Raw genomic sequence first — 23,990 nt, 5'->3', positions numbered from 1 at the left:
AAAACAGCTTACTTTAAGTCTGTTCATTTATTTTATTTTATTCAAAGGATCCCCTGTTACCTGTTTACAGATACGGCACCAAGAGTAGTTGAGGATCGTGTGCTGATATCCGGGTACAGGCGAGTCCAGCTCTTTCAGAACAATCTGGACACAGCCGCTACCGTGCACAAAGCGCCGGATGTGGTGCACCATGGGGGTCTCACAGTACATGCTGGGGCACTGGTAAGAGGGTCTGAATTGCACCCATATATATATAAAAAAATATCAAAGATTTATTAAAATATAAATGACACATTTATAAAAAGGTGAGTGTTAATAATTTTTGTTTGCTGTAGCATCAGAACTTCTGTATTGAGTGACAACCATAGGAGTGACAAACACATTTTCCTGAAAAAGGGAAACAAACAAAAATAAGAGAGTGGATTAATACATTACCTAAAACAGTATCTCTCCAGAAATACACCAAGAGTCAAGTCATTCTTGCCATAAAACTCCATTGTTACAATCCTGTAAATACATAGCAGATACATTAAAAAACATAGACATATTCAGAATAGAGTCAGAAACATCATTCCGTCTTGTTAATGTTAATAAATCTTGATTTACCATGGACTAACACAGGGGTTTGGTGCATTATTAGATTGAGCTGATGAGCTACTGAACAGCACACAGAGCCTCTGATGGTTGATTGGATTTAAACAGTCCAGCTGAAACAATTAAAAACAATTCATTGTAGCAAAAATTATTTTGAATTATTAACAAATTTTAGCCACACATTTAGCATGCAATGATGTTAAAGAATGATTTTCCCTCACTACAAAAAGTAATAATTTATTTGTAAATAATTATGAAATATCTCAGAAAACAAATATTTGTCCACAATATATAATGGATACCTAGCTGCCCCCTAATGAGTAGCTGTTTAATTTTAGTTACATTTCCAACTTTGTTATTTGCAATCCATGTCAATGCAAATAAGTATAAAAAATTATCATAAATCAGGATTCTACACTGCATTAAAACTTTCAGAAACAAGTTACAAACACAGCAAACCTCATAAAATAAAATAAAAAAAATATATAGCTTATATAATATTTACTTTGACCCTGACTTTTTCCTAAGATTAAGCACCTCCTTTCACTGACCAAAAACAATAGTTTCAAGTTTGAAGAGTTTAAGGCCCTAATCATGGAAAGCGCTTTACACTTTTCAGAATGTGGAATAAAGTAATAGACCCCCACCTTAGTAGCCCATGTCATTTCACTTTGTCCTGCCCCTTTATCTTCTTCACTATCTGCCTTTACTGGCGCCTTTGTGGGCGGGGCCTCGCGGAATTGCATTCCTTCTCTTTGCCGAATGCGTCCTCCCTGGGCTCGGTAGTCAGCCAGCATGCGTGCCAGATTCTGACTGCAGCCTAGCTGCTCTGCTATACGGGCACTCATGAGTTTGTGACAGGGCAAAATCTGGATGGTCCGTTGGTGCGGCACAATACCATTAGTCAGGCTGGCAGAACTTGGGCCAGACTCTTTCAGCAGCTGCCTCTTGCGGCGTCCATCCAGCTCTTTCGAGTCCTTATTTAATAGAGGTGAGAGGTAAACCTGTTCTGGAAAATAATCCCGGCTAGGACAACGCAGTCCAGCCGCTGTGAGCAAAAACGGCTCCCGAAAGGTAATAAAAGGTGAAATGCACAGGATAATATCTTTTAGCTCCTGTTTAAATAAAGCTGAGATGGACTTGAGGCGGTCATCTGAGGAATCTACATGCTCGGTCACAAACAGGTCTGTGTCATCCTGTAAGGGATCCCTGAAGAGCCGGGCTGGGGGAAGGGAGGTCTCAGAGCTTGTGCTGTCCCGATGAACGAGAGTCTCCTCTAGCTCTTTGTTCTTCTCCTCCTCACCTGGCCCCTTGTTCAATTCCTTTGACATCTCTCTCAGGTCTGAATTCAGGAAAGGGGGTGACACCGGCTGGGGAAGTTTGGAAAAGGAGGAAAGGGGTGTGGAGGTCTTTATAATGTCATCATCTCCTCCAGAGAAGGAAGCAACTGATCCATTTTTGTCTATTCTGGGGCTTTCTCCATCTTTATAAAAAGATTCAGAGATGGAAGACTCTCTACTGTGGAGTTTGATAACCTCCTGAAGTCCTGGCTCAAAGTCTGCTTCTGGAAGAAGTGTGAGATTGTCATCCCCCAGCATGGACCCATCATTTTCTTGGCTCCCACCAGTCTCGTCCTCTTCCTTTAAAGTGGTGCTTTCCAGCAGACACGGGAATGAAGAACTCTCAGCAAGGCTGGGAGGCATTGCAAACTCATCCATGAGGAAAGAGATCTCTAGCTGTGAGTGGTATGCCACACACACCATAAAAATAATGATTTCTTTCACACGGGCCAGTTCATACTCTGAGGCACCGCGGAGCTTAATAGTGCAGCCCAGCTGAGGAGGACAGCCCTCAAAAAACATCAGGGACTTCAATTCATCTGTAAACAGAAGGATCAAGTGAATTTAAAAAAGCTTTTTTAATATTAAAACAATTTAAAAATGCTAGACCTGAAAAATATGAATAAAACTAATTTGGTGCAAATCCTAGGTCTGATCACTTAGAAAAGTAACATCACAACTGTCCTTAAGTGAATTAAAGCAAGCATCTTAACATTATAATGTACAGCATGAAAAATGGATATTCACTTTCAGGTTAGTTAAAGAATACTTTCTTGTGTTTTTAGAGATTAGCTTTTGGTGATTGTTAGAGGATATCAAAGGAACAGGTACTGATAAATATATAGCTTATATGGTTACCATTTAATAAAATGAGAAGCGAGTTAAACCTATATAAATAGCTTTTATAAACGTGCCTTAAAAAACATTGCATCTTGAGACTACACAATGGCACTGATATATTTTAAGATATGTGAGTGCAAGTAGCTTAAACATGCATTTTAGTCTGGGAATAGACTTAAGCCTTGTCTGTTAAATCGAGGGAAAGAGTGTCATACATTATAAATAGAGATAATAACTCACTATTTGGCAGCTGGAAGGAATGCAGGTAAAACTTGTGGCAGGTACCCAGACGAGGTTTCGTAAGAAGCTGATCCATTGAAATGACTAAATCTCCCTGAGTCATTCGACTTACACGGTCCAGGACTTGCTGTGGCGATTAAAGAGAGTTATTACGTGAAACATCCCCAAACCTGACCAAAATAACTCTTCACAACCCATAATTACGGCATTATTAATGGTCAATGTGTAAATAATGTTCAGACAGTGCCTTAAAGATGGTTACTCACAGGTTTGACATTAATCACAAGGCTAATGCCATGCTCCAGTAGCATGTCCTGAGCAATACGAGAAACAGTCTTCTCCACCAACACCAGGTTTGGTCGGACATCAGCAATCCTCTGAACATAGTTCTTCAGAAACTCATGCTCCTGTAAAAAGCAAATAGTAAATTAAAGTATTTTTCAGATTCTTGTGTTTTTAGCATATTGTCTGGAGATACAAAGTCTTGAAATCACATTCACAGAGATCATTTAGGTGAGGTTAGTGGTCGTACGTTACCTGCAACACAATTGGGTCAATGCAGGTGAACTTGGTCTCTTCTCTGTACAGATACTCAATGGAGCATTTGAGGAGAAGGATCTTGGGGTTTTTGATGTAAGGGTTCATCTGTTGAGAAAGTCCCAGCACTGTTAGTGCAAATATCATATGACCTCCTCTGTGGCATAATGTTGAATCAATACAAACCTTTTTGTGTGCAATATTCTTTGTGCAAACAAAGCCATTCACTACAGCAGAGTCAAATTTCTTTCCCCCTGGAATCTACAAAATATCCAGAATTAGACAAATGTATCTAGTAAATCTAGATTCATTGATTTTGCATCCACTTGCGTCCCTCACTTTTTTGATGTGGACGAACTGACGGATATCCATGTCGTCATCACAGCTGCGCACATCCGGTCGCACCGTCTGCACCACCTGCCTCACCACAGGTACGATGATGTCACGCCAGGAGAGAGACAGCGATTCGCTGTACAGCAGCTGCTGCAGCAGCGCCATCATGTGGCTGTGATTAGCAGACCTGAAGAGGAACCATTAATCATGTGTTTCCAAAAGTCCCTGAACTCATTTACATGTGATGCTTGTGTGACCATACATTAGACACTTGTTTATATTTAGTATTTACTAATAGTAATTTCATCTATATTAGTATTTATTATTAGTATAGTACTTTACATGCTGATAAAAGTACAGCAGTGAATCTAGCATTTCATTCATATACATGCATTTATGTCATAATGGAATTGTTCAACCACACTTTCTTTTTAAAGTATATTGCTCCTAATTGTTCATGAATATAAGTTACCGACCTAAAAATGACATCTTATGCATTAAAATAGCAATTTTCAGGAGACTTACAGTAAACGCTCCATCGCTTTCTTTTCCCCATTCTCTTCCCGGAGCTGGTCCAAGGAGCTGTGATGCCAGCCGAGAGGAGTGAAAAGCATTTCTTTAGCTTTCTCCTCAACCCTCCGGTTAAACAAAGACTCTACGGAGGAAAAACCCATCAGCATAGGTAAGACAATAGTTACTACACTGTTTTGGCAAGAAACTGATATTTTTACTCATCAAGGATGCATTAAATTGGTAAAAATGCAGTACAGAGATAAGTACAAATTACTTTTTCTTCAAACTGACAGCTGAGCAGACTGCAGAGTCTATGCCTTTAAGCAGTAATTTTAAGAAGATAATTAGGAAGTTTCATTCCATGCTTTCTGTTGCACTTCCCATAGGTGTCCTTATGATGGAACATTATGATTCCCCCAACAGCTCTTTGATTAATCTATTCATAATACTCTTTTATTGGCATTTACCATCTTTAGGTTTAAATTAAATTTCAAGCTTTCAAAAACATGTCTTAGTGATTCTAAACTTTTAAATGGAAGTATTGCAACAAACTGAAATAAAGGATGCGAGAAACAATTACCTTTAATGAAGGCATCACTAATGGATATATGCTGACCTCCATCTTCAGAAAGCAGGACTTCCACTGATGTAGAGAGAGAGAGTACATGTGAGACAAGACAGTCATGAGTGGACATCGGAAGACACATTGGATTATATAGATTTAACAGAGTAAATGTCGCCATACGGCAATGCCTCAGTCTAGTACATGACAATGAATTAGTTTCAACAAGTCTCTTTGAGGAAGTGGAAGTCAGTGTTACTGTTTTGTAACTGTGAGGCACGCATGATGTAGCACCAAGCCATGCTTTTGAGGTAGTATGACAAACTGGAAATGCATTAATAGTAAATGTTTGACTGGGAAGGGCAATCATGTGAGGCTGGGTAGGAATAAATCAGTCATGCAGGACTGTATGCCATAGTTAGGGCTGTTACTTCAAATGTTAATTATATTTTGGAGGGTTGGGCTAGTATTGAATGGTGGGTCTCAGATCAGCAAGACATTGGCTCTGTTCCAAACCTTAGTGAACTGCCAACCTAGATAGGATTTTCAGGTATCATCACCATTTCATTTTTTAATCACCATTACCATGCAGTCTCATAAGATGCCTCATTTTAGCTTAAGTCTAAGGCAGTGGCACATGTATTCTTTTTAAGAATCCCAGAAAGCATTTTGGAGATCTCTGTGGATAAAAAAAAATCAGAGATAGCATTTATTACACAATAAACTATTTTTAAATAATGTATTAAAATAAATATAAACATATTATAATAAATAAAATCAATGTCATACAAAATACAATGTCATGTCATCTATTTTATTTCTAATTTCAGTTTTTTTATTTATTATAAAACATTTTTGTTCATTTTTAAAGTGTTTGTTAGTAAGATTTTGAACAATAATTTAGTTTTTTTGACCCTGAATATTAAACTGCTGCGCCTTTAACAAGTCATCAATGAGGTTTCTATGCCATTAGGTTGTAGCCTTACGAGGTAGCTGCCTATGTAGACAGTATATAGTGAGACAGTTCACTAGGGTTTAGAACAAAGCCAGTGAGTTAGTACTGCTTTTGAAGCAGACAGAGGCAAACCAGGATGGCCAATGGGCCTCTCCGCCTCTCCTCACTTGGTGCATGGATGTCGGTTTCTGGGGTGAACGGGTCATAGGGCTCCATACTTTTTTGCTCGGCTGGGTAAGGAGGCACATGAGGGTACTTGGCCTGCTTCTTGATGTGGAAATTGACATTGTCCTGCTCCATGTTTAGATTGATGGAGGCGGCTGAGTCACTGTCCACCGCAGAATGGAAACTGCTGACGGATGTTCTTTTACTGGGGCTGGCCGAGTCTGGAAAAATGTGAGAGAGGGCCAGAATATTGGTAAGGGAAAGACGTCCTGACTGCTATAGGATATCAGCAGTCATGGGAAACTTACTTGGTGTGACATAGTCATTTTCATCTGCTAGCTGCTCGGTGTCACTGTCGTCAAACTTGATGTCTTTAAACCATGACGGTTCAGAGTGTCCTTCCAGAGAATTCACACTGTCACTGTCTGGAGAGGGGGTTTCTGAGAACTCTGTGCTCTGAAAGTCAACAAACACATTACTAATATGACAAAAGAAAAAAATTAATGGATTCCATTTTATTTTTATAGAGCTCATTACAATTAACAATCCAAATCGGGTCGGTTATTCAAAACAATAACAAAGGCGAAGCTTGATGATGCTGTGAATAAGTGTGGAGTCGTGGGAGCTCCACTTCCACAGCTGATGGAAAGCAATCCAACGGAACTCAAGGCAGAAATCAAGATCATTGGATGAGCTAATGTATTCCAGTTTATTAACATTACTGTGGTATAAAGCAGGGTGGGGCCGAGAGCCTGTGAGCAGGGCAAGACCAGTCTCCATTCCAATGGAGGAGCCCCGGAAATATATAAGAAGGAATGATGGCAGTGAAGAGCGAGAGAGGACCAGGCCTGGAGCATTTTACGTTGCATTTTTAATAAATTTATATGACAAAATTGGCCGCTGTCACTCCTTTTGTTATGTTGTTTATGTCTTGTTAGATTTCTCTGTATTTGTCCAAGCGGTTATTTGGGAGGTTCACCAATGTATCCGATTTCTCTAATACATAAAATAATTAAGCGTTCAAGACAAAGCAAAGTGTTCAAGACTCTGGTCAAGACCAGAGTTCTTGTGGGGAAAATAATTTATAGAAGGTTCTAGTGTAGCACAGTTCTTCGTCAGCAATGTTAGCGTGTCAGCCTTCAAATAATCTTACCCGCAAGTTCTGTCTGTGGGACAGACCTTTATACATGAAGACAAAAGGGCTACATAAAACAGAAAACTGTTAATACATCCTACAGGTGAACAATCTGCCCTGCAATCTATTCTGAGCAATTCTGTTTCTTCACACCAATCAGTTTCTATGGGCCATACATCCACCTTTACAGATACAGATAGAATTGATTGCATTGAGGGACAGTCACAATGTAAATGCATCTGACTAAATGATTGAAGATGATTAAAAATACGCATTATCTTTCAGTCTAATACAATTCAAATTAAATTGAATCCTGTCTCCTTCCAACAATGTTACAGTTACAGTTTATTTGATCACTTAAATTCAAATTATAGATATGATGAAAGTATACAATTAAACAAAATCTATAACACTGTGCTGGTGTTTTTTGGATATTTTAAAGGGGGGGTGAAATGCTGTTTCATGCATACTGAGCTTTTTACACTGTTAAAGACTTGGATTCCCATCCTAAACATAGACAAAGTTTCAAAAACTAATGTTGGACGTTTGATGGAGTATTTCTGTGTTAAAAATACTCCTTCCGGTTTCTCACAAGTTTCGGCGAGTTTTTTTCGAGTATGGGTCGACTTGACGTTAATAGATCGGAAGGTCCTTGTATGGGCCGCATGGGCTCTTCTTCCGGTAGGGTGCGCGTGCGTGACTAGAGCGAGAGAGGAAATGCACGCCCATAAACACTCAGGTGCAGATCCAGTCTATCCAGGCGCCGCGCTCCACTTTATTCCTATGGGTGACTTCAACGCTTCAGCACAGCATTCCGGGAAGGCAGCGCTGCATTTGACCCGATTTGAACGCAGAAATGACGGGAAGCTTCACAACATCGCTTCAGTCGCGACGCAAAAGTGGATCTCCACCGTTCACTGCTGTAAGGACTTCACCAAATCATACCAAAGAAGTGTGTTTTTGACGGAGCGGTCCCAGCGATAAAGGTTCGGTCCTGCTTTGGAAGCAGCCGGTGAGTAAAACTGCTTCAAATGTCTCTGCTGTTGGCTCGTCGCGCGAGTAAACATCAGTAAACGACACGATCGCGTGCTTCGTCATTCAAATGCGCTAACGGACTCTATTGTTGTTCTATGTACACTAATCTGACGTGCAAATCCGTTTTGCTTGCTACTGCTAAGGTTTAATCACATACAATAGTCCATAAACTGAATCATGTCCTCATAAACTCCGAGTAAAGACACACAAATGTTGACAGGCCACTAAATACAGTACATACCACAGAGACAGACGTCCTGATGTTGCCATTTCTCCTGTTCAATTTATTTCTGCCTCCGAATGATTCTGGATCATTATCTGTGATAGCCATGAGTTTCTCCACGCTTGAGGACGTCATCGCTTTGCGCGCTTGTCATTCTTTAGCTCCGCCCACTTGATACGCCTCCAGGCGCTCGTTTTTTTCCAGAAAGACTCGGTACAGCCCATATTTCTTTTATAAATATAATAAAACTAAAGACTTTTCGGAGATATGAAGGATGCAATACTACTCTATAGGTACTCAAGATTGACATGAGATCGACTGAAACTGAGTGTTTCACCCCCCCTTTAATGCAAAAGTCTTACAAATTGTGCCTTTAATATAACTGGCATATATTTATTCTGTTACTCACCTGGAGAGGGCGATAGAGGGCGTACTCATCACGGAAAATCTGATCATGATGGGTTACACAGTCAAGCCAGCGGCCATCTACCAAAGCCTGCCCAATAGCTATGGCCTGAGCCCTATGTGAGATTAATTGAAAGTTAAACAACATTAACACTGTTATTTTACTGTTTATTAATGTAAAGCTCAGAAGAACGCAAAGAAAACAAAACCCTTTTATAGGTTAAATCACCATTTCGTCTGACCACACTTGAAGAAGTAATGAACAAAAAAAGCTTGTCAAAACCATTTTGATTGGTTCTTACCTAGTTGAAATAGTGCCGTTTCGTAAAAGCCAGTTGACCAACTCTTTACCGACAATGCAGTTGGGGTAAGTACGCAGCCAGTACCGATGGTCCTGGAACTCCATCCCTGTACTGTTGTGGCAAATCTTCTTCCATAGATCTTTAAGTTGAGAAGAATCCTACAAGATAATCAGCTATTATAATTATTATATACCAACATACTATAACACACCACTATAAAAGGACAAGTAAGTTAAGAAAAGTTGAGGAGCAATCTGTATGACAGTTCGTACCAGAAGGATCTTTCGCTCCTCTTCATTGTGGTCAGTCTTGGATAGGGTTCGGCTGTTCTGTGGACTAACTGAACTCTCGTAGGCAGGAACTATGGTTGAGACGGAGCGGTCCAAAGACAGGTTGGTCACACTAGCTGACCTTAACACAAGCAGTAAATGGATAACATTGTATTTATACTCTGTAAACATAAGCATTGAGTGAAGAATCTTTGACCAAAATACAGCATAATCACCTCTTCCTGGCTGGTGACTTGCCCATATCCTCTTGTACTGCTGTAAGTCTGGAACTGAGACTACTGTTCTGAGATTCCTGATGACTAGAGTGATCATACACATACACAAAAACATCAGCAACAGCTTAATCATTTCCATTTGAAATAGTCAAATGTTAATAAATGTCAGTCACACTCAAGAGCAGCAGCATGTCTTCTCTAGGAGGTCATGCAAAACAAAAGTAACACTAAAACTCACTTCTTCCTCATCCCAATGGAATTTTTTCTATGCATGGAAAGAGAAAGGAGAAAAAATGTGCATTGAGATAGACTCACAACACATGGAACAGTAGGAGCAAGCTGATTGAATATAGGCAAGCAGAGAGGGTTGAAGTTCATTTGCATCGTAATAGTCCTGTGACTGGGGGTATGATGTGCCATCAGATCAAAAAGCTTTCTAGGAGTAATATGGCATGGATCATAAAAGAGTAAATATTGACTACAGTAGGAAAAAACAGCAAGAAGAGAGTCTTTACTCAGAACTGTCTAAAGAATGTCTGCCAGTCCAAATTATTTAAAGAAGCTAATGACAAGAATCCCACAAAACATGTTTAGTTCATATTTCACAAATTTTGGATAAAGAGAATTAAAGGAGTACTTCAGCGCTAGGAAGCTGAATCCGTATTTAAACTGGGTCATTAATGTAGTAGAAATGTGAAATTATTTTTTAATTTAGTGCTTTCTAGACTGAGAAAAGACAGAAAACGTATTTTTGTCTCATGGGGATGAAAGACAACAATTCCCAGAATGCGTCACTGCCCTGTGAGGCCACTCCCAAAGCCACAGCTACAAGATTACTGAATCACTGATCACTTTCCCACCGCGACCGCGTTCATTTTCATAAAATCAGTTCAGTTAGAGAACAGACACTACAATTAAAAACTGAAAGTGTCTGTTCAATATGTGATTTAGCCGCTGAGGGAGTCTCACATCTCAAAACGCTGCAGGAGTCATATATATTGACAGTCATGGATGAGCTTGTGATGAGAGCCTCAGTAAACGCATGAGGTTAAAAACATGCGGAAATGGCTCCCTCTGCTGGCTGTAGTCTTTACCCCTGGTCAACAATTCCTCAGATTGCGCAAATTGACGATATTTGGGTCATGGGAGGAATTTTTCCAGAACTAAAATGCAATAAATCTCTTATCTCAGGGGGATATGAGGGGGGAAAGCACAATCATTTGAATATACTCCAGGGTTTCTACTGATACAAAGCCATATGCTAATCGCTGAAGTAACCCTTTAAGCTTTTAGGACAGTTAGGTTTTTTGCATTGTTCTTTTTTTTGTGCATTACTTTCATGACAATTACGCATTAAATAGTTAACTTTTTTTTGTTTGTTGTAATTCCAGTTATTTTCTATGGTTTTCTCTCTTTTTTTTTAAAATCAACTCAATCATAAATATTAAATAATATTACCAGTATAAATACTTAATCAGTTAATGAATCTATCATTGTTTATTACGTCTCAGTAATGAGAATTGGCTCCTTGCTTAATAAATATGATTAAAAGATTATATGATTATTATTATTATAACATAATTAATAAACATAATTATCTTGCAAAATATCTTAAGAGTCTTAAACAAAGGCTCTATTTTCTTTAACGACAACATAATGTATTATTCTCTTTTTTAATGTGAAACATAACCCCAAACATGTTCTTTCTTGACAGGATTCATGAGCTTTATCAAGCAACATGCTTTATTCCATTTAAAATGATTTCAACAGCAAACTATTTTTAATGGAGATACAATTAAAAGAAACATATTAAGGTTCACTTTTCTTTTCACATCCCATGCTATTTGTTAACTACCCATTTGCTTCTATGCTTTAAATGAATCACAAATTATGAGGGAGATACTCGACTAGATGGACCTAGGAGGGCCAATCCTCCTACTATCCTCATGTGGAAGAGATAAACAGTGTTATAAATGATTATGGTAAGAAAGCAGTGTTAAAACAGAGCAGAGAAACACCATAGCGGGATAAGGTAAAGTGAGCAAGAACAGTGGAATAGATTATGATATGTCCTTATGCCCCGCCTCTTTTATGTAGTTTCACCTTTGCCAGGCCAAGTCCTCTTCCAGGAAGATGTTCCGGCTGGATTTGCGGCCCCCCACAGGTGTGCGTGGTTCGGTGGGCTCTAGCACACACACGGAGCAAGTTGAGTCTGACAGGGCGCTGAGATCTTCTCCGATGGAGCTCGAGTCAGCTGAGTGAGCGTAGCTCAATGCGATCTTACGACAGTACGTACATGCCCGTAAATCACCTGCAGTATGAAGCCAAAAGAGACAAGAAGTTTGACAACCAACCAAGATTATTATCGCTAAAGCTAAAACGAAAAGTATTATAAACATTTCTGCTCATTGAAATAAAGCTTAAATAAAACAAAATATAAATATTAGTTGAAAGACGTAAACTAAAAGGTAAATTAGAAATGTTGCCTGGCAATAAAATGAAATAAATTTAAGTTGAGGAACTAAAATTATTACCTGTAAATAAATAAATAATAATAAATCAAACCTAAAGAGTAATATTTAGAAGGGGAAAAAATAATAAAAATGACAAAAGGACATAATGAAACGACAAAATGTTTACAAGAAAGTTAAAAGTATAAAATAAAAGCTAATTCAAGATATGAATATAAGACTATAATAAAACTAAATAAATAAATAACAAAAAGCGATTTTTTTTCCAAAAACAGGACAGATTTGGCTGTCACCAGAAAGAATAGAATGCTATAAAAATGAGTAAATTGTTACATAAAATGTCATTTTTAAGGGGCCCTAGAATGAGTTAATGACAATATTTTAAATTGTCCTCTGATATCTAAATAGAGGGTATGTGGCTTATTTAAGGGCAAAAATTCTCCAGATATGGCTTTACAGGTTCATTTACAACCCTACAATGAAATGGGCTGTTTTAAAAGGGTTATGAATAATAATATTAAGTACTAGTATTGAGTAATATATTGAATAATAATATGATTGGCAGCAAGGCTCATTTCAGTAGCTCACACAAGTGCAGTTATTCAGCAAAAAAAAAAAAAATCGCAAACAGCACAAGTGGCTTGTGAGTCATGACACACGTTTTTAAACTACATTTTAGCCTCGTCTTTTTTTCGTCAACAATATTGCATGTTTATATAATAATTGTTTAAATATTTACATTTGAATATTACTTATTTGGTTACATTTTCCATGGACCTACTAGAATGACTCCCTTGTTACTCAGAGTGCTAGAGGTGTTCTTACTCTTATTCTGACATAGCTGCATTTGTATACCTCTAGACTACTGTATTCTGACAACTGTCTATTTTGGGGTCCAAAACAGGGTAACTGTTTCTCAGAGAATTCAGTCTGACTGAATGTCATGATCTGAATTGTTTAGGTGAGTTTCCAACATTAAGTTATATGAGAAAAAATAACTTGAAAAATAATGAGGCTTTTTAATTAAGTACTGATCCTTCCTAAAAGGTCATAGTACAAATTCTTACCTTTTTCAGAATCACACTAGTTGGTCAAGTTGATGAAGTCAAAGTTCAAAAGTCACACTACAGCTCATTTAAATCAAAGGCCGAAACCCACTGCAAACACACACAGCATGCTAGAGGTGTTCTTACTCTTATTCTGACATAGCTGCTTGTCTCCTTGTCGAAAGCCTCTTTAAAGAGGCTACGTCCACAAACCAGCGCTCAGAACGAGACCCTCGCTCCCCAAAGCAGACACCCCAACAACACTCACCCGTGTAGCCCATGAACTTGCCAGGAATTTCCTGGTTGCAGCATCGGCTGCAGAAGATTTGGCCACAGAGTCGACAATGGTGACGCCGTCGGAAGGTTGTGAATTTCTCATTGCAGTCGTAGCACTCTTTACACTGACTGTCCGGCATCCAGTACTGTTTCAGATCACTGTCCTGGAACACAAAGACACAATTCACTTCTCTTACATCCAACAACAACAAAATACACCACTGTTGTAATCTGTAGTGGATTCCATTCACAGCTGAACCGTTGCCTCTTTTGTCTTTAAGCTTTGAATCATCGGTATAGAAATTTCCCCAACTAATTCACTGGAAATCAATACCTGACTTTTCCCCTCCATGATCTCCTTGAGTCTCTTGAGGGCTGTGCGTAGCTGGACAGCTGTTCGCGGGTCGTGGCCGCCTAGAGGGGCTTCTGATTTCCGTCGACCCTCTATAAATGCAAAGAAACACAGAAGCACCAGTAATGTACAAATAAAGATGTAAAACCAACTCCAACGTACAATATGCAGACGAAAATACATGGCACACATGCTCATTCAAAACCAAAGCTTGCAGTGAAATATCCACCAGCGCTCTTGATCCCATCAATGATTGCTCATGTCAGCCAGCATAGGCCAGGGTGTATTCTTTAGCTAATAACTAGACTATGAATGAATAGAAGCATATAAAATTACTTAGAACAGCATCTAAATGTTCAGTTCACTGCACCAAAGGAGTCGAGCAAGAACTTCAGGCAGTTTGTTTGGCACACCCTTCCACATGCAACAAACTAGTTAATTCAAAACGATAAACTGCAAAAACTATTTTCTTAATCAGTATTTTTGTATCAGTTTCCAGTGAACATATCTAAATATCTTTAAAACAAGATACATTTACTTGAGAGTAAGATAAGATTCTAAGACTTGCTTTCAGATAAAAAGTTTACTTTGACTTAACTGGCCAGTAGTCTATCTATTTTGGTATTTTTTTTATAAAGCCAGTGATAAAAAAACAACAAAAAAAACACCTAAATAAAGATATATTCTCTGAAAACAAGCCTTAGTTTATTTGTTTCTCAAGGACATTTATCTTATTAATTTTCATCTCTAAAACAAACAAAAAGTGCTGATAAAGATTTTTTTTGCAGTATACACATATAATCCAACTCAGAGCTGATGAATTCAAGCAGTTAATCATCTCAGGGATTTATAAAACTGACTTCACACATATGAAATAAAATAAAGAATCCTCACCTTCCCACTCCACTGTGAACAGAAAGGAACATACACACAACTTTAGCCTAAAATATTTCTGCACATGCAATACGTTTATCGTTGTAAAATGCAATCAACACTCCTAAAATCATCTTGTTTGAAGCTTCCAAATAAGAAGTGATGGTTAACACTACTCATTTACACACTCAAATGATTGTCATTACTCCAGGAAGTAGTTTTACAGGCTTAGACAAACTTGATTGAAACATGAATTTCCTCAACAGCTGCCGGAATTTTCACTTACATTATATGTCCAGTGGCCCTCCTGAGAGTGGTATGGATCAAATGAGAGCAGAGTCTAGCCTTTGAATCAACTGTTATCTTCAATGATAAACCCTATAAGAGCCAGCCTCCAGTGACTAGTCATCAATCAAAGAGACCACTGATAGGGTTGATTTTTCTAACTCTAGTTCAGAACAATGGTTTGTCTACGGACTACGGAGGAACAAATGATTTTAGCTGTTCAGGTCGTATTTCACCTCAAAATCAAAAGATGAAATGTAAAAACATTCTAAAACCTGGATGATAATTGTGGGCGAGTTAAAAGGCAAATAGGTACAAGTATATGTAAAGCTGTGTTTTTATACCTGAAGCAGTGGACGTTCTTCTAAAAAGTTCTGAATGTTTTCTGTGGGTTTCGGAGCCATGTATGGAATGAGAGGGACTTGACCAGTTGCGCCGTGGCCCCTGCGGTGATGATGAAGCTGATTGACTTTTCTCCGCCACCGAAGGAGGCCGTCCTTCCTCTGAACAATTGAAACCAACACAAAAGCTTGGTCAAAAGATAGAAGATTTAGGTGGAAACAGTGGATTTAGTTTGAAATTTTGTGGTGATTGTATGATTTCAAGAAAGAATTTGCATTGTGTTGACATTTCTTCTTTTAATCTTCTTATCCCAAATTTTTCCCCCAATGTATTAATTCAATACTTTTATTTACCTTATTACTTTCTATACTTTTATTTCTGTACAAAAGCTAGACTTACCAAACTTAGCAAGCTTTTTTGCTGGTGCAATGTTTGCACCTGTTTTTTCTAAAAGGGATGAAAGGGAAAGGTTAGAGTCTATAAATATATAAATATATTTATTGATTTTTTTTATTTATTTTTTTACAGATAATCACATTGATTAACTGCAAATCAAGACTAATATTTAAAGAAATGTTATTTGACTTCCTGAAACTTCTCTCTTGTACTTCAGAGTTTTCTTCAGCTCCACTGACTTGATGATCAAATATATAACCTAAAAATAATCATTAAATAACAATGTCCAACACAAATGCAACTTCATTATAACAGAGAATAAGAGAATCTGTGTATTCCATAATTATAGATGCTAAACCTGTTCGATTTTCTTTTTTTGTAATTAAGTACACATACAGTATAGAGTTTGACTTCTCTAAAGTGTCCTTTAGAGAACACCATCTTCTTACAATAAGATTTTTACCTCTCAAGTTAGGGTGTACTAATTCTTTAATAGAGAGCATTTATTCATCATTTATTCATTCATCATTATTTATTTAGTCATCAATTCCTGTCAGCCATATAAACAGTTTGGAGTAAAACTCCTATGCTTTTATAACTTCATTTTAATGATTCCCTTTTCAGTCTTGTACTGCAATACTTCCAGCAGGAATAACCTGTTGATACAATACATAGGGACAAAAAACAACAACATGAGTAAAAGAAATAGTCGAGTGGAATGCGCTCTGTTCTTCGCACATATCAAGCACCATCACATGACTCTTTAATACAATTCCCTGCTCTGCTATTCTGGATTTTTTAGCAGAGGAGAATCCTGTACACACTTTAAACCCGAATACGTTGGCAAAAATGTGTTAAGTTAAGAAATGTAAAGTTTAAGTTGAAATATTTGAGTAAGCTAATTCCTAAATTTATCTTAAAATATAATGTATATAATCAAAAAAATGTATTAGTGGAAACTTGACTAGCTTTAACTCAATAAATGCCACCTTACTCATTGGTTACACACTGCTTTGGTAGCATTAGCATAGAATGAGGATAACAATATAATACATTTAAAGGGTTACTTCACTGATTAGTATTACGTTTTTTATCAGTAGAAATGAAGTAGTATATTCAAATGACCGTGCTTCCCTCCCTCCCTCCCTCCCTCAAGTCTCTCTGAGTGAGATGAGAGATTTCTGTATTTTGTGTCTGGAAAAAACCCTCAGATGAATCAAAAATCGTAATTTAGCATAATCTGAGGATTTTTTGGCCAGAGGCTAGAGATTGCAGCCAGTAATAGGAGCTAGCTCTGCATGTTTTCAACCCACCCATAGGGGGTGAGATTTCACTCACAGAATGTACAAGTAGTGTCAGCTATCGTTTTATTTTTGAAGCTAAGCTAACTTGCTCTGTGGAGAACAGGGACATGACAGTGAGGAACTTTTCCCTCTGGTTAATCGACATGTGACAGCACCAATTAAACCGGTATCACCCGCAGGGGCTTTGGGTTGCTTGAATTGTGGATTCGTTAGCCTATTATTCTTAATGAAAAACACAAAAACAAAACGGTACAATGACAAACTCCCTCAAAGCGAATTTTACATTTCGCTTTGAAACCAAATCTTCTGCGATCATCTTGACTGTCGGCTCTTCGTTCTCGTGAAGAATGAACTCCTTATGAATGATCAGACTCCTACTGCTGGTCTGTGCTGAGACTCTCATTCAGCTCACACTGTATTAAGCAGAGATGTTCAGGTTTTAATTGTAGTGTCTGTTCTCTCACTAAACGAAATTATTTTATTACTATAAAAATGAAAACGATGGTCTCGCGGTGGACAAGTGATATAACCAGAAGGCGTGGCTTGGGAGTGGCCTCGTAGGTCAGCGAAACAAGTGTATTCTGGGAGTTGTTGTCTTTCATCTACATGAGCCAAAAATACATTTTCTGGCTTTTCTCTAGAAGGCACCAACTTTTAAAAATATTTTACATTTCTACCACATAAATGACCCAATTTAAATACACATTCATCTTTCCAGCAGTGAAATATCCCTTTAAAGGTCCTGTTCTTCGCAATCCCATCTTTCAAACTTTAGTTAGTGTGTGTAATGTTGCTGTTAGAGGATAAATAATACCTGTAAAATTATAAAGCTCAAAGTTCAATGCCAAGCGAGATATTTTATTTAAAAGTTCCCTTTCAAAGGCTACAGCGAACGGCCGGTTTGGAGTACATCCCTACACTTCCTGCAGGAATGACGTCACTAGAACCGTTTGTTGACTAACCCTCCACCCACAAGAATGCACAAAAAAGGGGGCGTGGTCTTGTTGCTCTCCCACGTGGAGAAGAGCACACATTGAGCGTGTGCATCTCCCCGTTATGGTAAGAGGCGGGACCTTTCCGGGCAACGTGCACTAAGCTGCTGTCGAATCACAACACAAATCGCTGGCACAATCAGAACTCGTTACGTATTTCTGAAGGAGGGACTTCATAGAACAAGGAAATCATCAGGCCGTTTTTAGGACAGAGGAAACAGCGCTGTACAGATAAGAAAATTGTGTGAAAATACTGTGTTTTTTTACACGCGAAACATGAACTCATGTTATATTGCACACTGTAAACACAATCAAAGCTTCAAAAGCAAATGAAAAATGGGACCTTTAACATATACTAAGCTCATGCTCCACTTGTCACCAAGATGGTAACCCTACATAAAAAACAAAATAACAGAAACTCTTCATGAAAAACATGAATCACTACTAAATCTCCAACTTAATGTTAATCTTGCACAATAAACATAACACTTCATTTTGAGTGTCATGGCAAAGCATGCTGGGAAATAGAAATCTCAGCCCAGCATCGGTTAAATGTAAATTATTCTAAATTAAAATAAATTATTATTATTATTATTTAACTAAAAAGAAAAAGAAAGTTCTAAATACTCTAATAAAGTTAATTTGTTTAATTTGAGTAGGCTCTACTCAAACCAATTAAAGGGGTTGTAAAACACGGTTTCACTTTTCTAGCTTTAGCTAGTGTGTCATATTGCTGTTTGAGCATAAACGACATCTGCAAAGTTACAATGCTCAAAGTTTAAAGCAAAGGGCAGTGGAGTGTGCTAGGCGGTTAGCGAATCACAACACAGCTGTGCCAGCTAACCAATCTGTGCCCAATGCGTATTTTTGAGGAACCGGCTTCATAGAACCCGGAAACTATCAGACCGTTTTTTACAAGGAGAGACAGAGCAGTGTATAATAAAGGTAAAATGTATGCAAAATAATGTGATTTTTAAAAAACGAAGCATGAACACATGTTACAGTGCACCCTGAAAACACAATCAAGCCTTCGAAAGAATGCGTTTTACCACCCCTTTAATTATTTTGAGAGCTCTAAAGCAGAATGACTACTATATAACCTTGAACTTGAAATCAAAAGTTACTAAAATGATTACAAACATTCCAGTAAAGGTTTGGTGGGTACAGTACCAAATGTCTACATTCATATAATTACATAAAGCTATGCAATGAAGGGAGATATCCATGAATCAGAGTTTGATGACAGAAAACAAACTGTGAACCCTTGAAACCAAATTAATGATCTGAAGACTTAAAAAAAAGAAATGCAGAGCACAGATGTTGATTACAGCATAATGGCGTGAAATAATTCTGTTTCACCTTTGTTGAATCGGAACAGGCTGACAAAAGAGCTGTAAGCAGAGCGCAGAGGCGGCTCTTCCTGCTCAGGGGTCAGGGGTTTGAAGTGCGTTAGATGGGAGGGACTGGTGGGCGAGAGTGGCGGCTCAGAGCTCCAGTCCATCACAGAGGACAAGGAGGAAGTCTTGTCTTCGGCAGCCATGTCACTGCCCCTGCAGTAAAGAGAAATGTCAAAGGATTTAAGTACTGAAGCTTTATTACAAACACTTTTTAAACAGGTGGGTAGTTAAAAAACAAGCAGTCAAAATGCAAAAAAAAAATGCATATTGTTAAGTAAGCAGTGTGAAGTATGATGTTTGGAAATATAAGGGGTCACTAAATTTGTCATTTCTTTCACTTTATCTTGACTGAGATGTTTTTCGGGGACAAAATGTATGACGTTCCTACACTTTTAGAAATATATGGATGGGAAAAAAAGATTGTAATTTGATAAAATAAACATGTGTAAAATTATACCTGAATATTATTTACATTTGTTTGCTTTTTGTTTTAATTTATGAAAGTTGCTTGAGACAGGCACAGCCACACCATAGGATAATTTTGAGATCTGGCTTTTTATTTATTTTTTATCTAAAGACAATTTTTATATCAACAGGTCCATGTAAGACAAATAAATGTTTAACCATTTACTACATTTAAAATTATGACAACACTAATTATATTCATTTTTGTCTTGTGTGACAACCCAGGTATATAAGCATCCTGAACTTGTTGCAAAAATAATAATCTAAGGTCTTTATACTTCACTTGAAAACATAGTTATGTCTATTATTGCATTTCTGTCAATAGACCCTCATAAATACTACACACTGGACCTTTATATAAACCCACAGAAATAAATTACATTTTCCTGAAGAGGTGCAGGTTTGATAAAACACTGCTGTTTCATGCTTTTGATGTCTTGTCTTGCATTGCACTGCACCGTAAACAAAACTTCTCTGATATCAACACAACTCTAGGTTGAAGCTCAAGTTTATGGGGAAGTCAGTCATGTGAACTATATAATGTTAACCTCGCTAAAACATTATAAATAAGGACATGTGAGAGTACACATGATTGCTGACTGCAGAACAAAACGTAAGAAAAATCACAAGGAAATATGGAAGAGAAGTTGACCTTATAAACAATAGACCTTCTGCACAATGAGTTATCAGTTCAAACACCCAGTAAATAAGGGTTTTTAAATTATTTCTCTGTAGGCATGTCAGTGAGAAAGTACGTTAATAGCCAATCACTACAGCTACTAATGTACTAATTTCAAAACAAGGAGAGGCACTTTAGAGTAACTGTATGTGAACAAGTGATGTGTATAGATTATTAGAGTAATGGCTCAAAAAGGTCGGAAAACGATGAGCGACGACGCATGAGTTTTAAAGGGATCCCATGGTGTTGAGACTTGTATGGCTTAATATAACATAAATGATGTCTCTTACTGAATTATGTGGTAGAAAACCCATGAAAGATCTACGTTATTTTAAAAATCGATTTTATATTTGGACCATGGGCCATTTTGTTTGCGTTCTAGGTTGATGACGTAGTATGGTTGAACTCCTCAATCAGCTGGCGTTACCCGTAGCTATTTTTACCACAACGCAACTCGAAAATTGTTTCAGAGTTAAACAAAACCAATGAATTGCTTTGTAATTGTACTTAAAACACACTCAAACATACATGTGCACACAAACTCACCTACACAAGTCACAAACAGATCGGCGGGCGCGCACACGACACCTGACAGACTGCTCTGTCTCAATCCCATGCATCATCACCAAAACATCCTGCCTCTCTTCCTCACGTTACTTTATCCCATCGTCCTACCTAGATATTTCCCTCTGCTGGTCACATTAGGCATTACAGTTAATCTACTATCAACAGTCTATCTAGGATATCAACACAGGGAATAGATTGAGGGTTATGTATTCGCGCACGCACTGCGTGCGTGTGTGTGTGTGTGTGTGTGTGTGTGTGTGTGTGTGTGTGTGTGTGTGTGTGTTCGCGCCGATCTGTTGGGGTGTGTGTGTGTTCGCGCCGATCTGTTGGGGTGTGTGTGTGTTCGCGCCGATCTGTTGTGGTGTGTGTGAGTCTGTGTGAGAGAGAGAGTTTGTGTGCACATGTATGTTTGGGTGCGTGAAGTCGGACAGCTGTTGTGTGTACATCGGCTGTACACTCGTTATTGCGGTGGAACGTGAGACTGAATGACTGCACTCGAACATGTCCACTATGGTGTCGGAAAACACTACAAATGGCCGTCCCTTCAAATAATGCCCTATTTAAGGGTATAGGGGTCGATTTCAGATTCAGCCCCTGTCGTGGAGACTGAGCAGCCCAACATCTCGATTGAAACAGAGCCTGTCGTGTGCGCGCCCGCCGATCTGTTTGTGACTTGTGTAGGTGAGTTTGTGTGCACATGTATGTTTGAGTGTGTTTTAAGTACAATTACAAAGCAATTCATTGGTTTTGTTTAACTCTGAAACAATTTTCGAGTTGCGTTGCGGTAAAAATAGCTACGGGTAACGCCAGCTGATTGAGGAGTTCAACCATACTACGTCATCAACCTAGACCGCAAACAAAATGGCGCCGCCCATGGTCCAAATATAAAATCGATTTTTAAAATAACGTAGATCTTTCATGGGTTTTCTACCACATAATTCAGTAAGAGACATCATTTATGTTATATTAAGCCATACAAGTCTCAACACCATGGGATCCCTTTAATATGTCATGTGATTCCCTGAAAATTATACTGTGGCGAAGGCCAATACTAACGTTAACTGTACCAGCGTCCAATGAACTAACTGCTCACCTGACAATTAGAGCCAACCAGAGTCGTTTTTCTATTGCTCTGGTGACGTCTTCCTTTCACGCTTTATCAGGTAAGCGTGAAGCACCCTTCGCCATAGTAGAACAATTACATTCGCATTCCGTGGCGTTTATTATACTTTTATCATGTAACGTTACACGTTAAGCTAATTTTACAGCTGTTGCAAAGCATAACAACTACATTTGCATTACTATTACAAACCATAGCGTTATTAAGCAAACTCAAAACAGATCATGTGCGAAGTGGATGAGAAAAACTATACATAGGTTTAGTGTAACGTTATTTCAAAATGCACATAAGCGAACACACGGTTCATATAATGCTACAGAGCTAATAATACAGAGGAATACTGAGATGAAATACAGATGAATACTGAGATGTCACATTTAAGATGTGATGCTGTAACGTTAGATGCTATTTCATTCATTTAATCTGCTAGGCTTGCTTAAAACACATTCAACTTTGCTCGCGGTCATTTTAAATAACATATACATCATATATTTAACACACACGGTTATCTCTGACAAGAACTAATTTCCTGTTTCATCCATCAAAGGCCCCGGTAAAGTTAGCAAAGCTAGCTGGCTGGTAAACTAATAACCGCATACATGTATTATCATGGCATAAAATAAATGTTAGACGTACCTGTGCCGTCTCTTTTTACACCATGTCAATATCAGCTGTTTAGAGATGTCATTAATCCTTAATGCATTTATCAAAAGACATATTCAGTTAATTCCACCCTTGTGATGTTCGGCGACTTGATCAGACCCTCTCAGTCGATTACAGAGAGTTCGATTAGTGTTATGATAGCGCTTCTCGTGATCGTAGTCAGGCGTAGCCAATCGAATAAAAACAACGATACGTTTCAGGGTACTGCCCAAAGCCATAGAAAAAGTTCTTCAACACTTCTGAAGTCGTGATTACCTTTGTATTCTTGATCGGCTTGGAGATGTCTGGTCAGTTCTTCATTTAATGAATGTTTGTGGAAGTATTTGCAAGCTTTGGTAAAAGAAAAATTGTGAATACACCAGCTTTCCAGTGGCTCCTAAAGCCAAGGAAACTCATTTAAAAATATTAAGTGGAGTAACTCAGTAGCCTATACACCATCAAGTGAATTTTTAAGACACCGGTTTAATTTGGAAGAAAATGCCTGTATTTTCTGTCAAGTTGACATATAGGCATCATCTTTTTTTCTTTCTTTTTTCATGTGTTTTTAATCTTTCTGTATTCATAGAAACTTTATTTATAATTATTATCCATTATTGGATTGTATGAGTATTAAAAAGGCCCAGAAATGTGTTGGAATACCAGACCCCACTTGTTTTTTATCTTTTCTTCAGATATGTCATTTTATTTTATTATTAGGCTATTTGTATATTTAACTAATACATGCTTTGCTTAATCACTTGTTTATTTTTATTCATCAGTGTCTTTATAGATGCATATTTTTGTTCTGTTTTGTTCTTAAAAAGTGAATTTTGACATTGTTCATGTCCAATTTTTTTAAAACAAAGAAACTAGTATTTAAGTTAATTCTGATGAACGTGAAGGCCGCATTATGCTTGTCATTTCAAATTATTATTTGTTATATTTATTATTTTAAACATTTAATTAATCTTATAATCTATAATTTAAAAACCATATATATTTCAAAAACAGACAGAAAGGTTTGATGAAATGTCTGAAATCCCATGTTTGTGAATTTAAAGGAGTCATATATCTGGTCATATGTTAGGCATGATCGGCT

General features: G+C 37.9%; 1 protein-coding gene across 9 annotated transcripts in view; it reads right to left on the bottom strand.

Moving 5' to 3' along the window:
- The window catches only part of pikfyve (phosphoinositide kinase, FYVE finger containing), a 30,408-nt gene extending 7,385 nt beyond the window's left edge, over positions 1–23,023 (bottom strand). Inside the window, exons 1-25 of one of the 9 annotated variants that reach the window (XM_067444022.1) lie at positions 22,886–23,023; positions 19,381–19,571; positions 15,729–15,776; positions 15,332–15,490; positions 13,812–13,921; positions 13,470–13,641; positions 11,788–11,995; positions 9,923–9,949; positions 9,685–9,768; positions 9,452–9,590; positions 9,180–9,337; positions 8,882–8,993; positions 6,388–6,535; positions 6,082–6,300; positions 4,978–5,040; positions 4,410–4,539; positions 3,891–4,071; positions 3,738–3,812; positions 3,552–3,659; positions 3,281–3,421; positions 3,015–3,141; positions 1,242–2,473; positions 607–707; positions 436–507; positions 61–232 (exon numbers count right to left, since the gene is read on the bottom strand). In XM_067444022.1, the coding sequence (XP_067300123.1) occupies positions 61–232; positions 436–507; positions 607–707; positions 1,242–2,473; positions 3,015–3,141; positions 3,281–3,421; positions 3,552–3,659; positions 3,738–3,812; positions 3,891–4,071; positions 4,410–4,539; positions 4,978–5,040; positions 6,082–6,300; positions 6,388–6,535; positions 8,882–8,993; positions 9,180–9,337; positions 9,452–9,590; positions 9,685–9,768; positions 9,923–9,949; positions 11,788–11,995; positions 13,470–13,641; positions 13,812–13,921; positions 15,332–15,490; positions 15,729–15,776; positions 19,381–19,561 (4,167 nt within the window). In that variant the 5' untranslated portion in view covers positions 19,562–19,571; positions 22,886–23,023. Of the gene's footprint in view, positions 1–60; positions 233–435; positions 508–606; positions 708–1,241; positions 2,474–3,014; positions 3,142–3,280; positions 3,422–3,551; positions 3,660–3,737; positions 3,813–3,890; positions 4,072–4,409; positions 4,540–4,977; positions 5,041–6,081; positions 6,301–6,387; positions 6,536–8,881; positions 8,994–9,179; positions 9,338–9,451; positions 9,591–9,684; positions 9,769–9,922; positions 9,950–11,787; positions 11,996–13,469; positions 13,642–13,811; positions 13,922–15,331; positions 15,491–15,728; positions 15,777–19,380; positions 19,572–21,108; positions 21,266–22,885 lie in introns of those variants that run through there. The other 8 variants (XM_067444017.1, XM_067444015.1, XM_067444020.1 and 5 more) reach the window with 8 other exon arrangements.
- Between the last annotated feature and the right edge of the window lie 967 nt (positions 23,024–23,990).

Source organism: Pseudorasbora parva, chromosome 5 (assembly GCF_024679245.1).
Source record: "Pseudorasbora parva isolate DD20220531a chromosome 5, ASM2467924v1, whole genome shotgun sequence".
Classification (NCBI taxonomy): Eukaryota; Metazoa; Chordata; class Actinopteri; order Cypriniformes; family Gobionidae; genus Pseudorasbora; species Pseudorasbora parva.
This window is presented reverse-complemented; position numbering and strand designations above follow the sequence as displayed.